The 26,178-nt window shown below is 48.1% G+C and overlaps 1 protein-coding gene across 5 annotated transcripts in view; it reads left to right on the top strand.

The window, feature by feature from the left end:
• Positions 1-26,178, top strand: part of LOC105698252 (RNA-binding protein Musashi homolog Rbp6) — a 710,904-nt gene that overhangs the window by 562,604 nt on the left and 122,122 nt on the right. For all 5 annotated transcript variants that reach the window (XM_012422318.2, XM_012422317.2, XM_012422320.2 and 2 more), the window contains one exon: positions 4,598-4,690. In XM_012422318.2, coding sequence (XP_012277741.1) covers positions 4,598-4,690 — 93 coding nt within the window. The remainder of the gene's footprint in view (positions 1-4,597; positions 4,691-26,178) is intronic.

Below are 26,178 nucleotides of genomic sequence, written 5' to 3'. Positions count from 1 at the left end.
TAAGGGACAGTTACGTGAGATGATGGCGAGTTAAAAAATTCAGCCACCTCATGCCTCGGAGTGCTCCACCAAGATTTGCGACTGACAAAGCTGCGCCGTTTTCAAATTCTGCGCATCTAGCAGATAGCCTTCCCTCCCCGGCAAATGTCCGATACGTTGAAGCACTTTATTTCCCGCCCGAAAAGGAAATTCGGAGCGAACGACTGGCTAACCGTAAGGGACAGTTACGTGAGACGATGGCGAGTTAAAAAATTCAGCCACCTCGTAACGGAGCTCGAGAAACCGTCGTTGGTCCAGAGGCGGATGCCGGAAGGACGAGGTCTCTCCCGACTTGGTTATCTCGCGAGAGGCGCAGGTTGGGGGCGTCGAAACTATAAAGCTACTCCCAGTAAGTTGTAAAATCGTAATGGCCTTCCGGTATTTACATAATGCTGCGGCATAATAAGTGGAACTCTCTTTCGAGTTTCCATTACCGTTACACTGCTATCCGCCCTTATCTCCTCTGGTTTGCGACTTACTTTTCCACCTTCTTCGCACCCTCCACCTTTCATCCGGCATCCCGAGGCTCCTTCGGCAAATCTGCCCCCCGGCTTTCCGGATGCGCGGAATTCTCTGGAGGCCGTTAGCCGGAATCCTCGTCCCGGCGCATAACGTCGGGACGGCCCTGCATTTCGAACACTTTGAAACACTTCCCCCAACGTTTCGCGAGAGAGCTTTGGTCATTCACTTTTTCACAGGGGATGCTTTTAATGCGGAACGGCTGAAGCGCTTTGAAGACGTAGAATTGCAACGAGCGCGCGCCGACGCGAGCACACCGCTCTACGATCTACAATGAATGGTAAAAGAGTTCTATTAAACTCTGGTCCGATCATTGGAGACGCGACTAGGTGGAATACGCATTTTTGGAAAAATCTGTCGTCGTCTCAACTCCGGAAACTATTCGTGAACTTTATGATCGACGAAGCCCCTCGAGATCCAATCATTGGGAGAACGGTTCTCTGGTGAATTCTGCGCGGCGATTATTTCGTCTCGTATATACATATTTTCCATCTACGGTTACGGAAGGAGGAAATTTTCATTTAAACCGGGCGCCCTCGTGGAATTCTACGCATTACAATAATGACGGTTGAGAAGCAAAGCCGCGAGTGGATATTTACCCCCCGGAATGGTTGACTCTCTCGGAGCGACCTCGGGCCGCATCCCTCGAGAGCTTTCAGAGCCGCGTCTCGAAATGAGAGCGGCGGATCTCGTTCGAAAGAGGGTTAGTGGGTACTGCAGGGGATGAATTCGCATCCCTCGCTCGGTCGGACACGAGGGCAGGTCTATGGATGCATCCCCCACATTCAGAGCGAGGTATCTAAATTGTATCGAGACTCCGAGGACTTATCCGAGCTCCGAGGAGTCGAGGGATCCTCGAAATCCTCCCTTACGTCCCGAACGGGTCGTACGATTTGTCGGAAGGGATGGAATCGGGTCGAGACGAGGCCGGTGGGTCCTTTTCTGACGAGTGGGTCGCCTTGCTCGGTCAGACGGGGTTTTTTTCTTATTGGCGCAGGCCTCGGCTATTTACGACATTTCTGAACACACCTCCGCGCGGAATAACAATTACATTCATTGAATAAAATCATTTAATTGGCTGCATTCAGTTAATTTCAGAGAAATTTTTCTCCGAATCAACCGAATTTTCGTTTGGTTGACTAAACGCATTTGCTTAAATTAACCAAAGTGTCGAATTAAATCGTTTTCTCAACTTTGGATTTTACTTCAGTCAGTAAACCAAATATTTTTGTTAAATTTACCAAATTGCAATCTAACTGGACAAGGATTAGGTTGTCCATTTAATAATCATATTCAATGGTTGAACCAGCAGAAATTTTATCGATTCGACAAAATACTTCTCTTCGCGGAATCGAACCATTTATACATGTTTTAGGTATAAAAATAATATTGTATTTACACATACCATCCATGTCTTAGATTTCAAGACGTGTCGGACGTCGAATTTTTTCCAAATGTTCATCGTGTGTATTCAAACCACAAAAATGTTTTAAAGTGCACGTATAGGTTGCATTCCGTCGGGGTGTTCTTTAACGTATGTACGTTATATTATGCACGCGACGAATGACAATCGTCATAACTCATAACTCGGTGCATTACTTCATCGGTAAAGTTTATCTAAAATTTAAAGCGTTCGAACATCAAATATTCCGAGAGTGCCTAGGTTGACCTAATCTACATCAAAGACGTCCATTCAATATTCCTATAGTATCATCCCTCTTCTCATGCCGAATGCCGCTACCGAACCCGAAGCATCTTACGGGGTACATTCGGCAGCATCGTCCAAATTAAAGAAGGAAGGTGAAATGACGCACTCGAAGAGCGTTCCGAATTTCGACCACGTCCCGGGTGTTCCGGGTCCTCGTCATCGCAGACCCGCGCCCGTCAGCGAGACCTTCGGCCAAGATCGTCGATTCGCGGGAAGGGTTTAAAGACGGTCGTTTGAATGACAATACGCTCATTAGGTGGAGTAATGAAATTCAGAGGGGTAGGAGAGAAAGAGAGGGGGAAAGAGAGAGAGAGGAAGAGTGCCGTCTCGTCGCGGCCGAATCTCCGCGAGAAAATCAAGAAACTTCAATCCCTCTTCAGGGTTTCGCTCGACGGTGCACGAGAGGCGAGGCTGCAGCTTCGTTCGAATAAGTACCTAACCTCCTTACGGCTCTCTACCGCCCCCTACCCCATGCCCCGCGCCCCGCACCCCGGGCCCGGAGAGCCCCCAACGCCCACCCCAACCCCAACCCCGCCCCACGCCCCCGGCGAGCTCCACTTCCGACCCTCCGGCTCGGTCCGCCGGGAGCTTCTCCATCTCGCGGCGCAGAGCCCCGAGCAAAATCGGTAGCTCGACCCGAGCCATTCATTTAATTTTGAGACCCCCGCCATTTTATTTTTATCCCAGGACTTTATACACTTCGCTGATTAGCCAGTTCCCGGGATGAGCTCCCGACGGTGCAGCGGCGCTCGCGGGGGTGGCCCCGAGGAATGCGGCCCGCCCAAGGATATATTCCTGGATAGAGAGCTCTAAGCCAGCCATCACCGGAATTACCCGAATTTGCCACCCTCCCCGGTAACCCTAAGATCCTCCAAGCGCCACTTCGGACTATCCCCCTGCCGGGAAAAGAAAATTCCCTATGCAAGGTGGCTTCGAAGAGGTCCATTAACGAGTGGGGGCAAGACCCCGTTAGTGGCGGCGCATCCGTGAGACGATAATCAATTATTCGTAATCTCTTCGGTCGTTGTATCGAGCGATCTTCAGGCTCGTGCCGAAAGTCTTAAGGATGTCTCGGGATAGGGAGGTCTAATTCAGCTATCACCGGAATTGCTTGGGTTTGCCAGCATCCCTCGGAAGTGCCCCGGTAACTCCAAGGTCCTCTGTCCTTCACTCTACGGCGCCATTTCCAGCTAATCCGTCGGGAAGGAAGGAAAAAACGCAATACAGGGTGGAATCAGGGAAATCGATTAATGGGTGCCGAGGAACCCCAGGATCCTTCGTATTTCGAGCTCCGAGCGCCACTTGGATGTACCCTCGGGATGGAGAGCGCGGTGCTCGGTAGGGTCGGCAAAATCGATCAAAGGGTGGGGTGCAATAGATTTTGTGGGAAAAAAGTAGAGCGCCGTGCTCGCTGGGGCTGGAAAAATCGGTCGAAGGGTGGAAAGTGGAAGATTTTGTAGCTCCTACCAGTTTTGAAAAGGCTCAGTCGAACGTAATTGAAGGGCTTGGAAATCCAAGGCGATGTTCTTTAAAAGTGGTTATTCCTTCGGATGATCGAATCCGCGTTTAAATATAGATTCATTGTACACTTTCGACGAGACCTTTAGAAATGGAGTCAACTTATCTCCGCAAACGCCGCATCCTCTCAACGTTCTCTTGAATAAAAAATATGCTTTTATCAACGGTAACTATATGACATTTAAATTTAAATTGAATCTTTGACGAAACTTTTCCGAAGACACGATATCTTATTCGGCGGGGGTACAAATTACACCGTACAGTAATTTTGTTCGTTAAAGGCAGAGAAAATTGAATGTGGCCACTTTATCTCGAATAATTCCGATGTATTGGAATTGAAATTTCCCGGCCGAGGAAGAGAAGCGGGAATTTAATGACGTCTTTTGTTCCATTATTTGACGATAAATTGTGATGACTTTTGCAAACGTGGTATCAGCTCGTGGAGGCGACCTCGAGGCTCGCGGTGCAAGCTCAAGGAGATAGAAAGGTTTAAGCCAACCATCACTGAAATTGCCCGACTTTACCGCCCATCCTCAACCAACTGCCCCAATGCTTCCACAACCCCAAGGTTTTCCGTACTCTTCATCACCCCAGGCGCCAACTCACCCCAGTCCTTGAAAAACGCGATCAAGGCGCGTGTCACGATACTAACGCTGATCCAAGGGCTCGATCGACGGTTCTTCTCTTTTCCTCTGTTTTTTCCCTCTTCCGATTATTTGTACTTGCCCCTTCGGGCGATATAAAATTGCCTCGGCTCTCAATTTTCAGACACGTCTACCGTTGAATGTAAACAATTTGTCTTTTGTATTTTAGATGGTGACGAGGACAAAGAAGATATTCGTCGGCGGCCTATCGGCGCCGACGACGCTGGAGGACGTCAAGAACTACTTCGAGCAATTCGGACCGGTGAGTATCGAATTCACAGTCTATATTCCTCGTGCAAAACTTCCACAGTGGTCCAAATATAAAAGTTCTCGCTGAACCGTAAAGATCCAATACAGCGTATTCGGATTTGTAGGGCTCTTCTTAGGCGAGCCGTATAAGTAAAACGTAACGTTTTAGGGGGAATTCTTCTAGAGATACTCACGAATGCGAATCAATATTTCAAGTAAACCGGATCAACATTTCTTGCAATTACCTTGGAAAGTGGAAGGTAACTAAGTTATCGGTAAACTTACCTGGCGAAATCAACTTCGAATCTCGTTAAGTAATTTTCTTCGTAATGGCTACTTTCAAAACAGCCCAATTTCGCACAACCTGTTGCAATTTCTGGTATTCTAAAACGCTCTAAGAGAACACCGTATAATTGGGCCATTGTACTTTGTCCTCCACAGCGTCTCGACAACACCGTTCACTTAACAAATGTACGTGTGTGAACTTATTGTATGTGTCAAGCACGGATCCGTTCTTTATTCCATTAGCGTTCTCTGGGCAAGCAATTTTCAAATTATTTACCTTCAAAGTAGTTGACTCCCTCGAGCGATTGTAGGTTGCATCCCAAAGCTTTGAAAACATCGTTTCGGGATGGAAATTCGGGAGTTTGGTGTCATTTACATCCAAGGGATTATTAACTGAGAGGGACTTACAAACCTTTGAGAAGCTGACTCGACATTTACAAGGCGATTTCAGGAACTCGGACCGCAAAGGGTTAATGTACGAGGTCATTATGATAATCTAAGGGTATCAGTTTCAATTTACCAATATAATTATACTTATAGATGAAACTTAATGGTTCAAGTGAAATTATTATACTTGCCAAAGTCAAACAAATTCTCTCATCGATAATTGATTTCGAATAGAGCCCGACACAATGTCCCACCATGCATGTTTCAGGGTCTAAAAGGTCCCTAGGGACACCATATAATTGGGCTACTGTATGTCGGTCGACGTAGCGTCGCGGCGACAGCGACGTCCATGTTGTACCGGTATGTGCATGTTCGTAATGTACATGTTGGCTACGAGTTCGCCTCGTTTCGTCCTTTTTTTCGGCAGCCACTGCGAGCGCTTGTCACCAGGACGACAATGCTTCTGCGCGGATTGGCGGGACGTCAAAGAGGAGCGAGATAGAAAGGGAGATTTTCTCATTCATCACGTTCTCGAATTTGAATTATCGACACCAGCCCTGACTTTTCACTTTTTATACTGGCCGAAACTCTCTTTCCCTCTCGTTCCGCCTGGCGAAATTGGGAGCAAGGTTTAGAGAGACGTGCAGCGGCTGTCGGAAACTTAATAAGGAGAAATCCTGAGCGAATTTTTACGATTTCCGCAAGAGCTTCTTCCGTCGAGTGGATTCCAGGATTTCTGGTCCTTGCCATGAGTATTTGCGAAGGGTCTCGTATTTTCGAGTATCAAGTAGGTCAAGGCTACTTGGAACGGTTTCCTCCAGGACGACTGAATCTAATTCGAAGCAGTGGATTTCAGTTATGAAAGTTTTTAGCTCAAACTTAAGTAGAGTTCATGGTTTAGTCACGTCTATGGTTGGACAGTACTAGCACTCGGTCATTATTGCTGACCAGGTTCTGAACTAATTATTAAGTCGAAGTGAAACCCGCAACAAACCAGTCGACTTATGTAAGGTACTTTTCTGTAAAGCATTCCACCGAACTGTTTGAAATTTTATTACATGAATAGTGAGCACCAAACGAATATCCTGGCACTTTGAAAGTCTTGATGCTGAAGAAAAAACATGTATTTATTTAATTAGCCATAATATGATAACGTTGACGTTACCGTAAAGTTTCTCGACGGGTTTCACTTCACCATAAGTCCACGTAGGAAAAAGTACCCGGCGATACTAATAACCGACGAGCTCGAGGGTACCCATCAACCGAATCGGCAATGCACATCTCTGGGCCAGGGTTGGGCGCGAAATTAAACGCGGGTGCAGCCTCCGCGCCAAGAACAGTGGCGTCTCTTTGATGTCCTCGAACTCGAGGAAAAGCGGGACGGGTAATGAGACTCGTCATAATACCCCGGCTCGAGTTCAAAATGGCGAACGAGTGGCTCCCGAATGCCTCCGCTAGTGGGGCAAAGTCCCCCTCCGATCCGACTTCCAGTCCAGGGTGTCACTCCTTCGAGCCCGGTACTTGCGCGATGGACTCGAGCATCGAGGACTTCGCGGATGAGGGTGATTAGGGATTAATCGCACGATGAGGTGGAACTCGATCCGATAATTAACTCTCATCCGGAAACGATCTTGTCAGCCGATTTCTCATTCGCCGCGCGATCTCCTCCGCGAGCTGCGCGGGGTTCCCAAGTATACCAGGACCCCTGCAGCGAGGTACAAGACTCCTAGACAGGATTTAGATCAAGTCGTCCTATATATCCACCCGAAACATTAAATCGACATCCAGAGCGAGGTTACTTTGCTTGAAAATCGTTTTTCTGGGCGTAAAACACCGATTTCACGGATTAAATTCGACAATGTAAGACGGGTATGTCCAATGCGCAGATTCGAGCATCCAATAATTCACAGTCCCGAAATTGTAAAATCCTAACATTATTGGTTTTTTACCGACATTTCTCGAAGAATTGTCGTTATTTATATACATTGCCTTTATTATTGTTCTACATAAGGCCCAAGATAATTCCTCTTCAATCAACACCCAGAAGGTTGGGCACTCATGATCTGGGATTTAAGGGTTGAATCGATAGCCCCCAATGATGCGCAGGGATGTTTGATTTCTTTGTTTGAAGTTCATTGAATTCATGTTTAAACTCGGGGTATCGTCTCGGTTTCTTTATTTTTCTTGACTTTTCAATATTGCCGTGGCCGTGGTGCCCACGGCGGTAGGCGGAAGCTGCCCCTCTGGAAAAGGCAAGACTCCGGTTTCGTTGTTTCCCACCGGTGGGCGTCTCGCTCGTAAATCGGGAGTGCAACATTTTGCTCGAACGTGTCGGAGTGCGGCGGAAGCGACCAGACTGCTCGTAAATCGACTTGCATGCTGCCTTGGTCAGCCCTATGGGAGCCCCCGAGCCCCAAATAAGGGAGGGTCAGGATAGTAGGAACGAAGTTCACTTAAGCATTCTCGAATGCTTCCACTGTTTGGTTAAAACGATACTGAAACCTGGTGCGCCCTGCCTAAACCGTTTGTTGCTTCTCTATGCTCTAGTTAATTCTATACACTTAGGTATATCTTCATTCCGAAATGAGAAGGAAGTCGATTAAATTCGTTCGTCGGCACCCTAAGATTCACGATTAGTACAAGAATCCCTAAGTCTTAATTCGATTTAACGTCCTCCGACGTTTCTTTCCCTTCGCACAATATCCGCCTGTTTCGTTTCCGTTCCTCTAGGAGAATGACGAGTGGGATGTAAATTCAAGGAGGATTTCGGGTCATCGTCGTCGTCGTCGTCGCCGGCGTACCGTGGGGTACGAGGGCACCCCTGCATTTCGTTACCGCGGCACGAACCACCCGGTTCCGGGTTCCTCCGCCCAGATAATGGCCGTTGTCGATGCAAATTTCCCCGATAAATCCCGCGCCGGTCGCTTCGTCCGTTTCTCCATTCTGCTTGCGGTCCCTTCGACGAAGGGAGCCGGGAGAGGGCGGCCGATTTAAAACTTAGATGAGAGTGTATACAGGCACGCCGAGGATTAATCGATTCGCCGGAAGAGAGGGCTTAATTGCACTTCTCCCCGAAAGTCCGCCCCCGTCGACTTCGGTGGCACGCGTTGACTTCTTTCCTCGAGAAGCCAGGAATTAAGACCACCGGGCACCCTATTCTGGCGAATGGGAGTTCGGCGGTCGGCGGAACCTCGTCCTCTGTTTCCAGCCCCAACAGTCGTTTGATCTCGACCCCGGAACCGGAAGCGGCGATGGGGACAGCTCTCCGCGGACCATGGCGGATTTTAAGCCCTGGAATGTCAGGCAGTCCCGGGCACAATTAATTGCCCTGGAATTTCACTACTTTGAAGTCTTTCGACCACATTCTAGTGCCCGTGTGGGAATGCGAGCTCCCTAGACGGGGAAAGTGCGCGCAGATTCTCCTTCCTAGCTGATCGGACCTGCGAGATTTAAGATCGTTGGATCTTTAACCGTTGGGTTCTTCCTCTTGGATGCTGACGTGGCCGAGGACCGAATATCGCGGCTTCCTCCAACTCTGATGTTCGTTTGATCCCGGCCTCTGGGAACGAAGGATGCGGTGATGACCGCTCTTTGCGGAACCCCTTTTCACGGATTCTGGGGTTTTAAAAGCTGTGATATAAGACCGCCACCAGCGATATTAATTGCACCCGACATTGATTAGAGGTCTGAGTCATTCCGGGGAATTTCGGTGCCTAGTTTGGTAAAGCAATTTCCTTGGACCATGGGATCTGCGCGTCGAGATCCGTTCTCGGTAGGCAGATCCACCTCGGGAATTAAGACCTCGAGGTTCTCTTTCTTGGGAGACGGGGTGGCCGAGGGCTGAATTTCCGCGTTTCTCTCCGGCTCTAGGGGTCGTTTGATCTCCACTCCGGAAACGGAAGCTGTAATGACGGGCCCTCCTCGCGAAACTCCGCCTCGTGGTCTCTGGCGAGTTTTAAACCCCGTAATGTCAGACAGTTATGACCGTTGTTAATTACGGCCGCGTTTGACGACTGCTCCAAGAATTTTTCACTCGGCTTCGCTGACTGTTCCCTCGAGTCATTTTCCACTTAATCCCGAACCCCCCCCCCCGACGCGTTTGATAATTAACAGCAATTAAGCGGTAATATGGATACATTAATGGAACCATTGGATCTGTGACACCGTGTTGAATAAATAAGTACACTTTGACGAACGAGACTCTCGAAATCAGGATGTCATTGAAATCTCATTTCGCCCTTAGAAAATTCACGAAAACAACCATTATTTTACATAAGCATAATTTGTGTCGATTATTAATCATCGGCTTTCCCGAAAGACTCTTCCTATTTTCGGTGCAACGAATTCGTTACCGATCCAATCTGAAACGTTATTACGAGCAGGGTGATATTGAGCCAACTTAACAAGTCATTCCTGCCAGATTTATTTAACCAAAAGAGCAAGGTTTATCAATTCTAATTAACAAAATTAACCCGTTAATTTATCGCGTCATTTTCCCTCTGGTAGGAATTTCCTGATGAAATGAAAGGTAGCAATTTGTCGATGCAATGAAATTGCGTTTGTTTGAATTTCGTAATTTTTATTAATGGTCGCCGATACGATTCGAGGCTTTCCCATTATTTCACTGAAACAAATCAGAAGGTCGACTATAAAAGCAGAATTTTTTTTCATTTTTACGACAACAAGGGTTGATTTCGAAATTCGTCTCAAAACATCTGAGGATACTTGATAGCAATTTCGAACCGGAACATCCCGTGAACATCGAGACTCACCCCCGAACTTTCTCACCTCGTTTCGTTGTCGACCTTTCCCCATCGCGCCATTCCACCCCCGGATTAAATATATTTAACGCCTGTAGTCACGGTGGAAGCGGGATAAATTCCACTTGTCTGACAGCCATTTAAAACAATGCCGTCGCGAATACGCGCCATTTGTAACTCGAGGCTTTTGTTTTGCGTTGCTATTCATTCCGACACCGTTCCTGTTCGGGGCCGGGGCACCTTCACCCCCCCGCCGTCCATATACGCGCCCCAGGGCGCACCATCCTCGACGACGGACCAGCCAATAGCTCCAGCAATAACTCCGAATCTTGGCCTTCGGCCCGATAAAAATGTAATTAGCGGTCCCACGATACCGTGTGACTTATGCGGACCACATCCAACTTATTGGCCTCGCCCCATTTGCCGATGAAAGGCCTAGGATTACGCGGAACCAAGAGAATAATGGAGTCATCTAAGCTAATTTATTCCTGGACCGTTCTTTGGTGGGCGCTTCTAACCGACGTAGACATTGAGAGTCTTCTTTTTGAGTGTTGATGCGACTTCAACTACCGTGAAAGGGAGGCTAGAGCTGCGTCTGTTGTAATTGTTCATGGCGATCGCTTAATACGTTCCTATCCATTGTTACCCTGATTTTTTTAAAAATTATAGTTTAGGATGACATTAAACGTAAATAAAAGAGCGCCTAGAAATTTATAGACAGGTGTACCGGACCAATCGTTGATAGAAATTTGGAACTTATCCTTCGGTTTGGGGGCATACAAATTGCGCAAAGCTTCTTCATGTATCTAACGGATATATGGTTTGCAGTTATGTATGTAATCGACTACTCGAGTCGCTTCATCATTTACTTATATCCTGATCTGTGAGGCGAGTCTAGGAAGGATTTCGCCTAAGCCATTCTCATTCTCCAAACATTTCTAGACCCGAGGCCGAACTCGTCGACGAGTCGGCTAGTAGCTCCAAGTTGGAGTTCCACCTCGGTGACTTCTTGGTCGATCTTGCCCCGTATAGTAGCCCCGTTCCAGCCCACCTCCCTCTCCACCGGAATTCCTCCGAGGGTGCGGACGCCGGCTCCCAAGGGTGGAATGAAATTTACGAGGATCCTTTATTCGCGAACTCGGGACTCTCCTTAAGTTTAAGCGACTCATTAATTCCCATGTGTTTCGATCCGCTCCCTAGCGATCTTCATTCCTCGTCCACCCCGAGCACCCCCTACAACCCCGTACTTATTGCCGAAAGGTAGGCTTCCGAAAATCTGAGATCGTCCCAGTAACAGAGCGCTTCATCAGCTCCTATATCTTTCTCTTAGATACCGTCGAATTTCTTGAATTTCCTAACAATAAATCGACAGCATAGGAATATATGAGAGAAAAATTCCCATGTTTTTCGATCCACTCCCTAGCGATCTTCATTCCTCGTCCACCCCGAGCACCCCTTACAACCCCGTACTTATTGCCGAAAGGTAGGCTTCCGAAAATCTGAGAACATCCCAGTCAGAGAGCACTTCATCAGCTCCTATATCTTCCTCTTAGACACCGTTGAATTTCTTGAAGTTCCTAACAATAAATCGACAGCATAGGAACATATGAGAGAGGATACGTGGTCTGACGTTTTTTCGGTAAAGATTGTACTTCCTCGTACATTTACCCAGAAAATACGTATACCGTACGAGGACGATCAAACAGCTGATACAGGATAACTTGCACTCCGAATGTGGTCAAATCGCTGCAGCAAGGTCAAACACGTTTCACATGCACATCCGGGAAGTCAGTTTCTTCAATGGTCCAATATCATCCGGGGAAGGCCGGTTCTCTGTAACCTACGGTCCCTTCTCCTAGTCCGCTCGACTACTTCTCCAACTCGACGGAATAAGCCGCGGTTGGCCGTGTCCACTGGAATTTCTCCATCACCCGAGCAACCGATTCGGACCAGTTCCGGTCTCCCGAATCGCCGGGAAATACCCGAAATTCTCTAAAACCGCCCCTAACTCGCATCCGGCAGGACAGTTCCGGGCGTTTCGTCCAAGTTTGCGCCAGCTCGATTGTCCCGAAACAATGCGAGTCGCGCGTCCCGAGGACCCAAGCTTCCCATCGAGGGGCGCAAAGTTGAGAACCACCGGGTCAAGTGTAACTTAACCCAGAGCCCGGGGGCGAGGCGTCACCCCTAGCCACCCCTTGCCCCATGGGGTCAGCCTCGTTCGGAACGAATCTTTGTCCAGGACTTGGCGCAAGGTATTTTCTCGGACATAGGTGTGCCCCAGCCTCGGCGGCGCCCTACCCCGACCCCTTTCCTTCTTGCCCCTTGTTGCCCCTTCGCCCCTCACCCCTTCACCCCTCCGTAGTACCCTCTTTCTAGGTACTCGCTTGTCGCAAACCTTTTGTCTGGGCGATGCACAAGCGTCATTAGCGTCGGCCGTAATGAGCGCACTAATCACCAACAGGCTGCGCGCCCTGTGCTGCGAACTCTGGGCTCTGTGCTGTGAGAGGAAAAATGGCGCACCAGGGCGGCGCGGGGCGGAAAGGGTGCGAGACGGGTGCGGAAAGGGTGCGCAAAGGGTATGGGTCGCTAGGCGCAAGACACCAGGAGCCCCGGCTTCGAGTCGAGGCTCTCGTAATGTGGGATCAGGAAAGGGTGGAAGCCTCCTCCGATGGGGTACGTTAATATTATTATGTTCGCCGGGGCAGATTAGTAGCCGCGTAGTTGTTTAACGTTTACGGGTATCAGGAAGTTCCCGGCAGTGGCATTTATTCGGACTTACGATCAATTATTCGACGTGCGATTACTTGGATAGAGAATGGTACGAAAAAGTCGCTTTTTTTCTCTCTTTCGACATTCGATGTTCGGCCCTTACCGTGTATTTCGCGGGATGAAACAATCTCTCTTTCTATCCGTGAATATAATGCAAATATCATGTAAATATGAAGTTTCAAGAAGGTAATATTATATAAGATGCAAATGAAGAAGATGTAAGACTTTAACGTTTACGGGGTATCAGGAAGTTCCCGGCAGTGGCATTTATTCGGACTTACGATCAATTATTCGACATGCGATTACTTGGATAGAGAATGAATTTCACTACAACCTTATGTACTACAAAGTGTACGGACTTTATGAATATTTTTAACGGAGTATTTATCCCCGCTATTTCTAAATAATCCATCTCGAACGACCACCGACGTATTTATAATGTCCGATAACGGCGTAACAAATCATAACCAGAATCAGCGATCGAAAATCCAGGAAACATTCCGCCACGCTTAGAGGGAACAGTAATATCCGGACCACCCCCGCATTTCTTCCCGGACCGAGCGACTCGGCGGGGGTGTCCGCCCCTCGGTGGGGCGGATTGCCCCAGGAAGCGGACGAGGGATGCAAGTAACTGCGGACTCGTCGAAGGAACCGCCGAGTAAGACGTGTCACCGGGTCCGCGGAATCGATGGCCGGCGAAACAGAGGGTGGAGGATTTCGCCCCCGAGGGATCTTCGATCGGTGAATATTTATCGCGCAAATATTTGTCTTGCAGCGGGAAGGCCCGCGGAGGGGCCGAGGGGGGCTCGTTTTATTCCTCCAACTTGCCGAGGTTCCTCGACAAGTCCTGAGCGTCCCGACTTTATCCGCCCACCGGGTGGAGGCGCGCCCGACTTTATCCGCACCGCGGCCGCGCCCGCTCGTCCCGTCCGGCCGCCTCGTTAATGTCGAATCGAATTTGCTGATTACCCGAGGGCGGATGTATTACCCGCGCCATGTCGTTTGCAAAGTACGTCCCGTTTTGCGAGCCAGGACGCGGCTCGTTTCGCCCCTGCAAGAAAGGCTCTAATTCCGCCACCCGCGATCACGCCGCGCTTTTCCATCCCGGTTATGACGTCGTATATCAAATTTCGCACACGACATTGAATCGCGTAATGCCACGGCAGTTTTGTAGGCCGTTGCCTTCGAATTTCGGATTTACGAGCCCGCGTGAGTTACCATCATGGAGCGCATCGCTGGTCGGCGGAATAAATGAAAATTCTTTAGTATGTTCTGCTTTTCAAACTATGGCATGGGCATTCGAAAAAGGCGGGATTTATCGGGCGTTGCGTCGATTTCAATTTTCACTCGCGAATGACGGTTTAGGTTTTCGGGTGTACTGTAATGCGTCTCTCTGTTTTCGGTATTTCCCGAGTTCCTCTTGCTTTATCGAGAAATTCTTGGAGGTAATTGGTGGCATTTTTTTCGGCATCCATCCAATCAGTAACCACAAATGGTGGAACGTAACCGCGGAAATGGCTTAGCCTGAGTGTATAGAGCGATTCCAAAAAGGCTTTTAGAAGGGGTTCAATGTCTTTAATTTTATGGATCGAATTGTGATATATGTCATTTCGTATTATACGTCGTATAATACGATTGTGGATGATCACAACGAAAATACGAAGACTAATCATTCCGCCATGCGTAGTAATGTCGATTCAACTTTGTTAACTCTCACGCCTAATCTGCGTGGAATAGAAATTTGTTCGAAAAATGAATCGTGTCTCTGAAGTATTCTAACATGCATGTTACCCTTTTATATCCTTAGTTATCTTGCCAATTCCATTATATATTCCCGTTTCCCCACTTCTGAAGTTTGGATTTTTCGCACCAAGTACTCGGTAGCGTCATATCAAACGCGTTTCGCTCATCATTCGACCCTACGAGGTTCTAAGAGATGCCCAAATTGATTTAGCTCAAGACTAATGAGTTTCTTGATATTAACGAAAGTGATCCGGAGTCTGCCATTTGTATTTCCCCCAAAGAGATCGTTAGCTCTTCCCGACAATTTAAGCCAGAAAAGAGTAGAGAAAGTGGGAGAGATTTCGTTTTCACCCCCTCGCCGATGTCCATTTATCCGGCCATCCCGTGCAGGGTTTTATCGCGCCACCGGTGGCGGTGGCTGCAGCCCCGGCCATCTTACTTCCGGTCTCGGCCGGGCCGGAAGCGGCCGGATGCGCCGCGACAAAGCGCTACTGCGGAAAAATCACGGAACTATGAAGCGTGGATAAACAGGGAAGAATCCGGCTGGAATCCACGAGCGCCGCCACCCTCTCGTTAAGGCGAAGGCAACAGAGTGGCAGAGGGTTAAAATGAAGCTCAAAGGGAATTACTATCTTTATTGTCCCTCGGTTGCGAAGATTCTAACCCCTCCTGTTTGCTGCCGTTTCCCGGCGATTTCACGACTGTCGGCGGGAGCTCGCCGAGGCGGCAGCCCTAACAATGGGGTACGGTCCAAAATACCGAAGCAGTCTTCTCAGGAATTTCACGGGGAGTTCTCGGGCTCGGTGACCGAAATGTGAGGAGATTTTTCGAGAGGGTCAGTAGAGGACGTTGGACACGAGATGGGTCGTCGAGGGGTCTGAGAACAACGCAACTCCTTGACATGGTTTAGGTTAGTTCCGCCTAAAAATGCCCCGACAACGTAGGCAGATATTTAAAGTTCCTCGTGGTGGCCTAGTTGGGAGGCAAAAACCTATTTCAACCGTCGGGAATACCGGAACTGTCGTCTCGGGAATTTCACAAGGCGTCGGGTGTGGTGATAAAAAGTTAACGGCGCTTCTTCTTCGAGAGGGAAACGCGTCGGATGACGCGGACCGGGAAACATGACGTTGAGAAGCTTGGGGTCCAAGAGAAACAGAGAAATATCTCGTTGATGTGATTTCGGTTAAAGTCCTGCCTAAAAGTGCCGTGCCCGGGCAGGCATTTGAAGTCCGCCAGGGCGGATTACTCGGGTGGCGAAAATGAATTTCCTGCCGGAGACTTTCCCGAGATTGGAAAGAAAAACCTCGCGTCTCGGAGACGCGGGGTTTAATCTGGGAGTTGGTCCCGCCTCGGGGTTCGCAGATGGTGGTCGGTAGGGGGTGAATGAAATTCGTGCTCTTAACTGGCAGAGCGGGGTCGAGGATAAGGGAAGAGGAGACCGAGAGACATCATTCCGGGTGTGTAAATACAGGCAGTTATTATGCTCGAGAAGTCAAACATCCGAGTTCGCGATGCGAAACGCTTTGTTTAACGGTGCCCCGGCTGCGCCACCCGGAGTTTTCCTCCCGCGATGTCGAACCCGGAGACGTCGAAGAATCCCCCCGAAGAAGCGCCGAATAAATGTCGGAATCAGGGGTTAACTTGGCGAGGTGATCGAAGCTCCAATTTATTGAAACGTCGAAATGAATAAATTACCTGAAAATCGGTTAAGCCCATCCCGTGTGATAAAAGAAACAAAACGTTCGCGTTTTCTATTTGCCCCCACGATGTCCACCCTACGAAGAAGTTCTCCTCAATGTGTACAAATGAAACACTGCATTTAATAGACTCGACAATGTTCGAAGATTCTATCCCGGTTCAAAGTGTGACGGACAGAGTCCAAGATTACGTTCCACGGCGATTTTACCTCGGCGCCTTTCTTTCTCTCTTTTCCGTCGATTTGGCCACTCGAAAGGCTTTCGCCATGTCGAGGCGAAATCAGCCGAGGGTTTCTACCACCGTGGTGTTGGCGGAAATTTGTCAATTCCCACACGGAGGCTCCACTCGACGTCGATTAAGATGCCGGTCGATGCTCGAGAATTCGTCTTCCCGACCGAGGGTGTTGGAATTTCCCCAACGGACCCTCCCGCGCGTCCTCGCACAACCCCCGAGCAAACCCCGGGGCCGTCGGGGGTGGTCGGGAGCGGAAGCTCCGCGGAGATTGCGCGATTTAAAATCAAATAAAAGATGGCGGCGTGTCGCGGGGACCGCGGGGTCGAGGGGGCTCGATGGGGGAACCAAGGGGGCGGGGGAAGAAAATCAAAATTTCGTAATCCGGCTGTAATTTGGTGGGGTGCCCGGAGGGCTAAGGGCGACGCGGGGGCGTTTGGCCCCGAGGCAACGAAATCAACCCTCCGGCCTCGTCGAGCCAGACTATTGGATTTTAACCTCATCCGCGTTAGCTTCGACTTCGCTCGCTTCGCCGGCTATTTCGAACGTTATTTCCTGTCCCGAGTTACCGGCGACCCCCGAAACCGATTCCGATCGGTACATTGAGACAATTTCGCGTTACATTTTCGGGGTCGGGCCGCTACGAGATGGGGTTGAAGGTCGAGGGTCGGTCCATGACTCCAAGGTCTGGAGAACCATGCTTCGGCTGATTTAAACATCTTTAAGATAGGAAGTACGGTTCCCGAATCACACGGGCAGATTGATTCCCACGAAAGGACGTTTCTGGAGAAATGGCCCATTTTTATTGAATTTATTATACCCGGATGGATATAATCGTATTGGTTTCATACATGGTAGTCGGCACAACAGACGTTAACCGAGTCTTCGATTGCTGAACTTCGAATGGTAGGACTCAGTTTTACCGGTATTTGGTTGATTTTCTTTTTTTAAGGACAATGTCCTAGGAATAAAACGGTTAGAGGGAAGAACATAAAATGTCTTTTGTGCACGAATGTTGAATTTTCTAGTCATACCGTTTCACTCAATGGAAACGGAGCGATGGTATAACTTTTTCATCGTACCATGCGGAGCCTTGGGAATTGGGCGAAAATTGACCCTGCTTGGAGTTCATGACGGTGCCGTGTCTTGAATATACAGTTCCTGGGTAAATTTTGAATTCACTTGCACCGAACCGTATTGCGGTATAATGAGCGTCTCTGGCGCCGAGGTGACAGAGCTATGTGCGAACCTCGTGCAAGTTGGATGTAGACCTCATCATTCGACATTAGCAATTAGGTAATACTTTTCATCCCTTTCTTTTCCCCAAGATCGGAGACGAGCCAAAATCATCGCGTCAGCTATTTCTCACCCAAATTCCCGGCTCCCTCCACCATGTGTAAATCGTATGCAGTTTCGATTCGACATTCCGTGCATTGACCAAACAGAATTAAGCCATTCAACAATCAGCCAAGCCATTGATGTAATTCCCATCAATTGCCCAATGAATGAATTGAACCGACTCCTAATGGGGTCATCGACATAATCGTCTACATTAATAAGCTCGATTCCGCGCATTACTTAACGTTAACCGGTATGAACATTATCCCTTTGTTACCACGTTTACGCGGAACGGCAAACCATTCGCAACAATGGAATCGCGTCGTAATTTCCTTCTGGAGATACGCGCATTCGTGTAAACAATGGAAAATCTCAGGAATTTTAGAGAGAATGTCATAAAGTCTAGAGCGTAAAAAAGTGACGATTATCCTCGCCTCTTTAAAAGGATTCTCAATACCTGTAGACTGCATTAAAACCGCAATCTACGTTGCCGTTAATGGATGGCACGGAGCCATATTAATTATCAAGTGCAAGACCAACTCCAAAGGCTGAAAAGCTGTATTGGAATTTTATGAGATAATAACACCCAATCAATATTTTAAACATTAATCCGCCCTGTGAAATTCTCACCACGGTTTGGCCACGTGGTACTTGATAAGGAATCATTTAACGTTTCATTCCATCATACTTAAATGTAAATGTAATGAGTAATTTACGCACTTGGCTTTGCAATATGATGTCAATGCTTTTCGAATTTAGGAGCGTAACGTAGTATATAAACGGAATGTAAGCTTGTACTCGGCGAGAACTTTTTACATGAAAATGTTATTACCGGGAATAATGATTCGAATGAAATTTCCCCAACAGTGAAATATAATTTATTGGAGGAGTAATCGAACCTCTTAGAACCAACGCCAGCTCCACGAAATAAAAGGTAACAAAAACTAACCGCCCTGAGGAGTAGCAACGTGCTGAACGACCAGATTAAAAAATCCGTAAAAAGCGGAGAATGGTCAATTGTTGATTTGCATTCGTACAAATTTGACGAATATTTCGTTAAAATAGTGATCCCCCGAATTTCCCTCGAATTTTCGACAAAAACCCGATTTTTGCGCTCGACAGATTCTTGACGGACGCACTTTTACAGGTCGTAACGTTGTACTTCTTTTTCCAGCGAGGCTAGAGGCCGGAAGTAGGATTCGGGTTTGCGAGAGGGAGTGTTCGGAGGGTTATGCTTGGTCGTTGAGCTCGATGATGCGAGGGAAGCTCACTGGCTCGAGTCTTCATCCCGGGGACACAATTTTCCCTGTCAGGTGGCCATAAACATGGCGCAGCTCTCGAGGCGCGGCCGGGCTCGGAGCATCTCTCTTGCGCCGTTTAGATAAACTCGTAATCTAGCCGACGTTTCCCGGGGTGATATACTCCCCCGGGAGTCAGAGCTCCTCGTCGGCTCTGCCGATCTTCGGAGGTGCCTCCGCCCTGCCCGGGATCGGCCTCGGGGAAAATCGCAAGAAATCGCCATGGGGGAAGACACCCTGTCAAAGAGCAGGATATAAACGCGGCCGAATGTGGAAATCTCGTGGGAATGTTTGCTCCGGGATGTGGTGGGAATAAACTGGACGGATATTTCGCGAAAACCTGCGATGGAATAGGAAACGCCGTTGAAGACCCAAAGCGATGCGGAAATCTTCTGAAAACGTCTCCAATGGTAAATTATAAACGACGTGTCTATTTGCAAGAATGCGATAGGAGTAAAATGCAGGGAAAAATATCTGAAAGTACTTGGGAGGAAAAGAGGAAAGCTTGAAAGTCAGGAATTACGGAACAGCATTCGTGTTTCGGTGTTGCGCCTGAAGGGACGTAACTAGCCGAAATGGCATGATAAAAGAAACATGTATTTTAATTGTAGATGAACCTAAAAAAGTTCAGCAGAACTAATTGCAACAAGGTCCTGCATGGGGACAACTGCATTAATTGCTACGAATAACGGAATAACGTGTTTAATAAGTAACCCGCGAACGTGAAATAAGCGTCAAAATATAACGTAAGAATATCCTCATTAAGAAAATGTTACAAGGGTAATAAGAGTATTAAGAATAAGTTTTAATTACGTGCCTGGAAAGGAAAGCAGAACACATGGTAACCTCGTGGAAAAACTACAGCGAAGAACGAGAAGAAATCTCTTTCGTGCGAGAATCTCAAGTAATTTGGTGGAAAATACGACTGAAAAATAAAACAACGGGAGAGGCTTTAAAAGACACGCGGAGATCCCTCTCGCGAAAGTTTCGAGCCATCTTGGAAGCACCGAAGTCAATCGGTCCAGAATGATTTCTCACCGATCGTAAGTACGTATACCGTACCGGACAATAAAATGCATCCAGATACCCGAGGCAAGATGGGAAATATTCCCATGGCATTTCCCCGCGTTTTCATCAAACTCCGGAACGATCCACAGGCTCGAATCGAGAGGCTCGCGATTCCATCATCCTGACCACCCCCGCCGATATGAACCCTTTATTCTTTCCCAGTGGTCCATTACCTTGCGATATCCTGGCTCGACCCGGGCCTGACCTCGAGAAAACGGCAGGGTAAGGTCAAGTGGAAGAAGAAGCCTGCATTTAACGGGCCAACCGTTAAACATTAACTGCCGCTCCGCAGTTTTCGCCATAACTCCGGGTTAACTTTGATTGCAGCTAACGGCCCTCGGGGATACTGGCTCTAAAAGGAGAAGTACGAGAGAGCCGGGGGCGTCGGATAGGGCGGCCGGGCTCTAAGGGCGGGAATCGAAGTATACCAGGCACCTTATAACCTCTTATAATTACTCGGGACTCGAGGGTTTAACTGCCGTTTAATTTGATTCGGCGATTAACTCGTGCTTTATCGCCCAGCTAGACTTCCGCCGGAATTCCGAGCTCGCGGGGACGCGGTCAACCCGTCGTCCCCGAAAATCGACTTCCCGTCCTTACCTTCCCAGAGGGGGTGGTTCGCGAAAATTAGCCCCTCTTGGATCACCGTACACCTGAAAATCCCCGAGACGTCATCGCCCCATGTAATGAAATATATCTTTCTCACTGACGCTTTGCGGGAAGATGATCGACGTTCACAAGAAGAGGCCCTCATCGATCATCGACATCGATATCGCGAAAGGCAATGGTTGGCCCCGAATAGGGTAATGCATGTAATGAAATATATCTTTCCCACTAACGCTTTGCGGTAAGATGATCGACGTTCATAAGAAGAGGCCCTCGACGAGACATCGATATCGCGAACGGCAATGATTGGCCCCGAATAGGGTAATGCATTTAAATACTGAATTCTCCAGATTTAGGATACCTAAAACAGACTGCTAGCCAATTTTTTCCACGATATCCTGGAAGAGGATATATGATATTAGGTCCCTCCGACAAATTTATCGAAGTACGTCCGTTGCCCCGTACGTCGGTAAAACTCTCGCATTGCTTCAGCCGAAATCGACGCGCATTGTGACGCATGTCGCTCGTTTGGCTCCCGCCAAGTGGAAATTTCGACATAAGGCACATGATTTTTACCTCTCGTGCGTTCATGCGAGTACGTTCGATCAAGTGTGGGCTTAGTTGCTTAAAAATGGGTCCGATATCGATGCCGAGCAAGGCTCCTGCGGCCCACCTCGGGGAAAACTCGCGGCGGGAAGTGTCGCTCCCTGTCTCCTGATTCCCCCTTGGCGTATAATTACTATAACGGCATTATTTCACACGGTTTGCCCCGGTTTCCGCCCATTTGCCGGAGTCGGGCGGAGGGCGGCCGATTAGGTCGCAATTTCCGCCCTCCCGCCGTCTCGTGTCGGCGCGATTGGGGTTTTTCGCGACGCGGTTTCCCGAGGACCGGCGAATGTCGGCTCGGAGGGTGGATTCCACCCTTTTTCCCGGGTTCCGCGCTCTTTCGCCCCGTCGCGACGCCGGCGGCGCGACCCTCGTCGGGCAACCGACGCGGGGACTCTTCAGCGGGTTAGATTCGCTCCAAGTGAAATTTGTTTATGCAAATAATTCGCCATGGTGGTAAGAGGTCGAGGGCCTCGTTCCGCAGCTCCGGGGCCGCCCCTCGGCCTCTCGACCGCGGCTCGAGCCTCGCTTCGCGAAATCCCGGGCGGGCTTTTCTGCGCGAGATCCCGCGGGATTTCGAAAATTGCCAGCCAGGGCCGGCGGCTCGGCCCGAATTTCTCTCGGCTCGAAAATCCCGAAGCGCGTAAACGGGACGGCAAATCGGCGAGAGGATTCAGCGCGAAGCCGCTCCTTAAGGGCCGGCTAAAAAACTGACCGAGTCAGCCGGGGCACGGCGCACGATCCCTCGTTGAATATAGAGGTATAAAGGAAGCTCCTGATACCCATGAAATTTCAAAATTTTTGTAAAAATTCGTTTCCGGATATTTTGAACAACTTTTTTTATGAGAAAATCTAATTTCATGGGTATCGGGACCTTCCTTAGAGTCTCCATATCCACGTGGCAAAGTTTGAAATGAATCGGTACACCCACCTCGGAGGAAAGTTTCACGAACGATACTTTAGCCGGCCCTTAAGGTGATACGAAATTGGCCCTTCGGATGGCACTTTCGTATCACCTTAAGAGCTGGCTAAAAAACTAGCCGGGGCACGGCGCATGCTCCCTCGTTGAATATAAAGGTTTAAAGGAAGGTCCTGACGCTCATGAAATTTCAAATTTTTTGTAAAAATTCGTTTCCGGATATTTTGAACATTTTTATGAAAAAATCTAATTCCACGGGTATCGGGACCTTCCTAAGAATCTCCATATCCACGTGGCAAAGTTTGAAATGAATCGGTAGACCCACCTCGGAGGAAAGTTTCACGAACGATATTTTAGCCGCCCCTTAAGGTGATACGAAATTGGCCCTTCGGATGGCACTTTCGTATCACCTTAAGGGCCAGCTAAAAAACTGACCGAGTCGGCCGGGGCACGGCGCACGCTCCCTCGTGTCGCGGCACTCGCGCTCGTTTCGGCTCGACCTTTCCGCGGATTAAGGATCAATAATTCCAGGGGATATCCGCGAAACGACGGCTCGGCCCAGCGCTCGGCCTAGCCCGTGAGCCCCCATTATTCAGCGCTCCTGCGAGTAAAGGGCCGACGGCAGGTTACGACGATTCCCTTGATCGCTCGGCATTACGAGTTCCCGGCCTCGCTAGTGTCGGCTTCGAGAACTCGATAACGCCGGAAACTCCCGAGTTATCGCCGGCTGTTCGGCCTGTTTAACGCGGTCCTGGCTAACCTCCGAATCTGACGTCAGGGAATTCCGCGTTTTCGGGAGCAGTTCATCACCCCTAATGGCGATTACTCGCGGGATGTGGAAGTTACCGCAGCTTTTTGGCCGTCGGCTGTGGGCCTGGAAAACATTGAAAGTTCGCGTTAATAGGAATTTCGAAATTAAACTTCTTGACGCGGAAGGTGGGGGCCAGTTCGCAGGTTAGGAGGGATCCGTTTCGAGAAGTGAAACGCTATTTCTTTTTCACGGTTAATTACCGTTTACGTTTGTCTTTGCGCTTAGGTATTAATACAATTCACGTACGTGTTTCGTTAGTGTTTGAAAGACACGCGGAGATACCCCTCGGGAAAATTTCTAGCCATCTTGGAAGCACCAAAGTCAATCGGCCCGTAATGATTTCCCACCGATCGTAAGTACGTATACCGTACCGGACAATTAAATGCATCCAGATACCCGAGGCAAGATAATTTTCATCTACAATAGACATATATATATCCTTTAAATGTTTTTTAGGTGGACGATAGATGATATACATTTGCTATACCTATAGACCCAATTTAGACGATTAATTTACGTATATTCCATTTCATGGTTTGCCTGGGATGTTTCATTATTGAATATCATTTTCCGGGTCAAGTGAACCATGGATAATTTGCCCAAGTTATTTCGGGCGAGCGTAACCCTTGAAAGCGAGGCTGTTATAGAATGTTATGACGTTGACAATTTCATACCCAACGAGAATGGGGACTCACATAAATTACGCGTATCATAATCACACCGAGCCGTACAGAAAGTTTATATTACCTTTCATACAACGTGTTTACTTCATGGCACGCATCAACGCATCATTGCATACCCCGAATAACGTAAATCATTACACTGAGTGCAGTTCATTACTTAAACTGCGCCTAATAAATACGCTATTTGGTATATTCATTTATGCCCCGGAACATCGGGCGGAAATTACAGTACATGACTTGCACTCTAATTAACTTGGCTCTTTAATTTTACATTAATCCGCACTCGGGCGAAATCAAGTTTGCCTTTCCTTCAATACCTCTTAGTTCAGTTGAGCATGGCTGAAGCGACGCCATTTAACAAGCCGTACCTTTCTAATTTCCGCGAGGTCTCCTCCAGGAATTTTCAGGAAATTTTATCTCAAGGTCTCATTTACACAGTGCCCCAATTAAAATGCATAAGCCGGGGCACGGTTGTCTTTGGAGAAATTCAAACGTGGCTTACCCGGTACCTACGCGGAGCCTTCGACCCGGCCTCGAAAACCCGGTTTACGAAAACAATTTCGGAAGCCCGGGAAATCGAATATTCTCCTTTCTATTCCATAACTTTTCATTTGCATGACCCTTCTCACGGTCGCCCGTTTCTTCCGTTTCCCCAGCTCGCCGGCAGGGGCGCTGGCGTCGACCCCCGCGCTCTTCTATCGCCGTACATCAACGTACACAACAGGCCGTAACGCGGAAATATTTTGCCCGCGAAAGGAAAATAAATTCGGCCCCGCTCATGATAAATCAACCGCGCTCTCCGACTTTGAATCCGCCGAAGATTAAAATCTCGGCAATTTATAATGTACTTTCGGCGGCCCGTTTTCTTAGCGCCAATTGATTCGGTTAACGTCCTTAAAACGTCTAAATTTCAAATCGTGTCTTTCCTGAATGGAAAATGTTTATCTCGTCCCAGCTTCTCGAACACACGTGAGGGTTTCTTTTGTTAAGTTCTAGCCCAGAATTAGATCGATACTCGGTTAAACTTCGGAAACTTCAATTTTCAAATACCTACTCAATCGAGCTTAGCTTCGTCTTCCAGGTCCTCCTCTTCATCCTTGAAACTAGGAATAGAAGTTTATATAAATCATTAACTTAAATTGCAACATTATAGTTTACGTATTTAAGTGTCTATTTTCATGGATGCATTAATGCAACGTACTCGTATTTGTAATAAACTTTAAATAACAGAGAAATAAGGACCATGGCTTAACGAATTTCATTTTCTCCTCTTTTGACTCTTTCTGTGACTTTAATTAAAACACCTTTATACTTTAATATGACAGTGGTTCGCTCACAAGTATCATGACAAATTAATTGTGTTTTGGAGGTGGAAAATGTTTCGTGAGACAGCGTGTAAGTTTTCTTGAATGCAATGTTGCGTCGACGATGAGGTTCAGGGGATGTGGAAAATGGCGAGGGCAAAAAATGATATTTCTCGATTTGACCATTTTCATTTTACCGAATTTATTCGCAGACCTTACCAAACAGGGTTTAAGAAAAGTGGTAATGTCATAACTCGGTACAAGCCTCCGTGTCGAGACCGCCGATCGATCCGCTAGTTTCTGCTCGTCATCCGAACGTTTAACGTAACGATTTGTCGAGCTTTGCATACCACCTCGGTTATTCGAAAGCTCGGCGAACCTAGGTTACATCTCTAGGAGTTTCGTGACTTCTGTGCACTATGACCAGAGGGAGGGAAAGGGACTCCCGGTAAATCGGCATGCAACCTCACGAGTCGGAATCCTTTTTCTACGGTATATTAACGGGACAACCGGCGCATTTGTCAACCGAACAAATCGACTAAAAACGGTGCTTCGGGTCCCGGGGAAATCGACGAGCTCCGATTTGCTCTACTTGGGATTCTTCGACTTTCCCCGTTTGAGAAACTACCCTGTACCCCGACTCGTAAAAAGCCCCGAGCTGAATCGAACGTAACGCTTCTCCTAAAAATAACTAAGTACTATTTCTGAAGAATAACAACCTAAATATCATTATAAATTAAATCTTTCGAGCTTGACCAGACGTCATTAAATTATAAAGAGGAATCCACCGTTTACCGGGTATTGTACGGTAAGTCCATGCGGAAGAGTAAGCCGAAACAAGTTAACGAGTTAATTTAAATGCGTCAGCCATGCCATTTGATGAATTCATTTGCCCGGAGAAAATAGCCCCGCGGTTACGCAGGGAAATTTCATTTCGAGCACCAATTAAAAATGTACATTTTTAATATTTCAGGAAACGGGGTCGTCCCTACTCC

The sequence above is a fragment of the Orussus abietinus genome, unplaced genomic scaffold (genome assembly GCF_000612105.2).
Source record: "Orussus abietinus isolate OABI.00-Male unplaced genomic scaffold, Oabi_2.0 scaffold14, whole genome shotgun sequence".
Taxonomy (NCBI): Eukaryota; Metazoa; Arthropoda; class Insecta; order Hymenoptera; family Orussidae; genus Orussus; species Orussus abietinus.
This window is presented reverse-complemented; position numbering and strand designations above follow the sequence as displayed.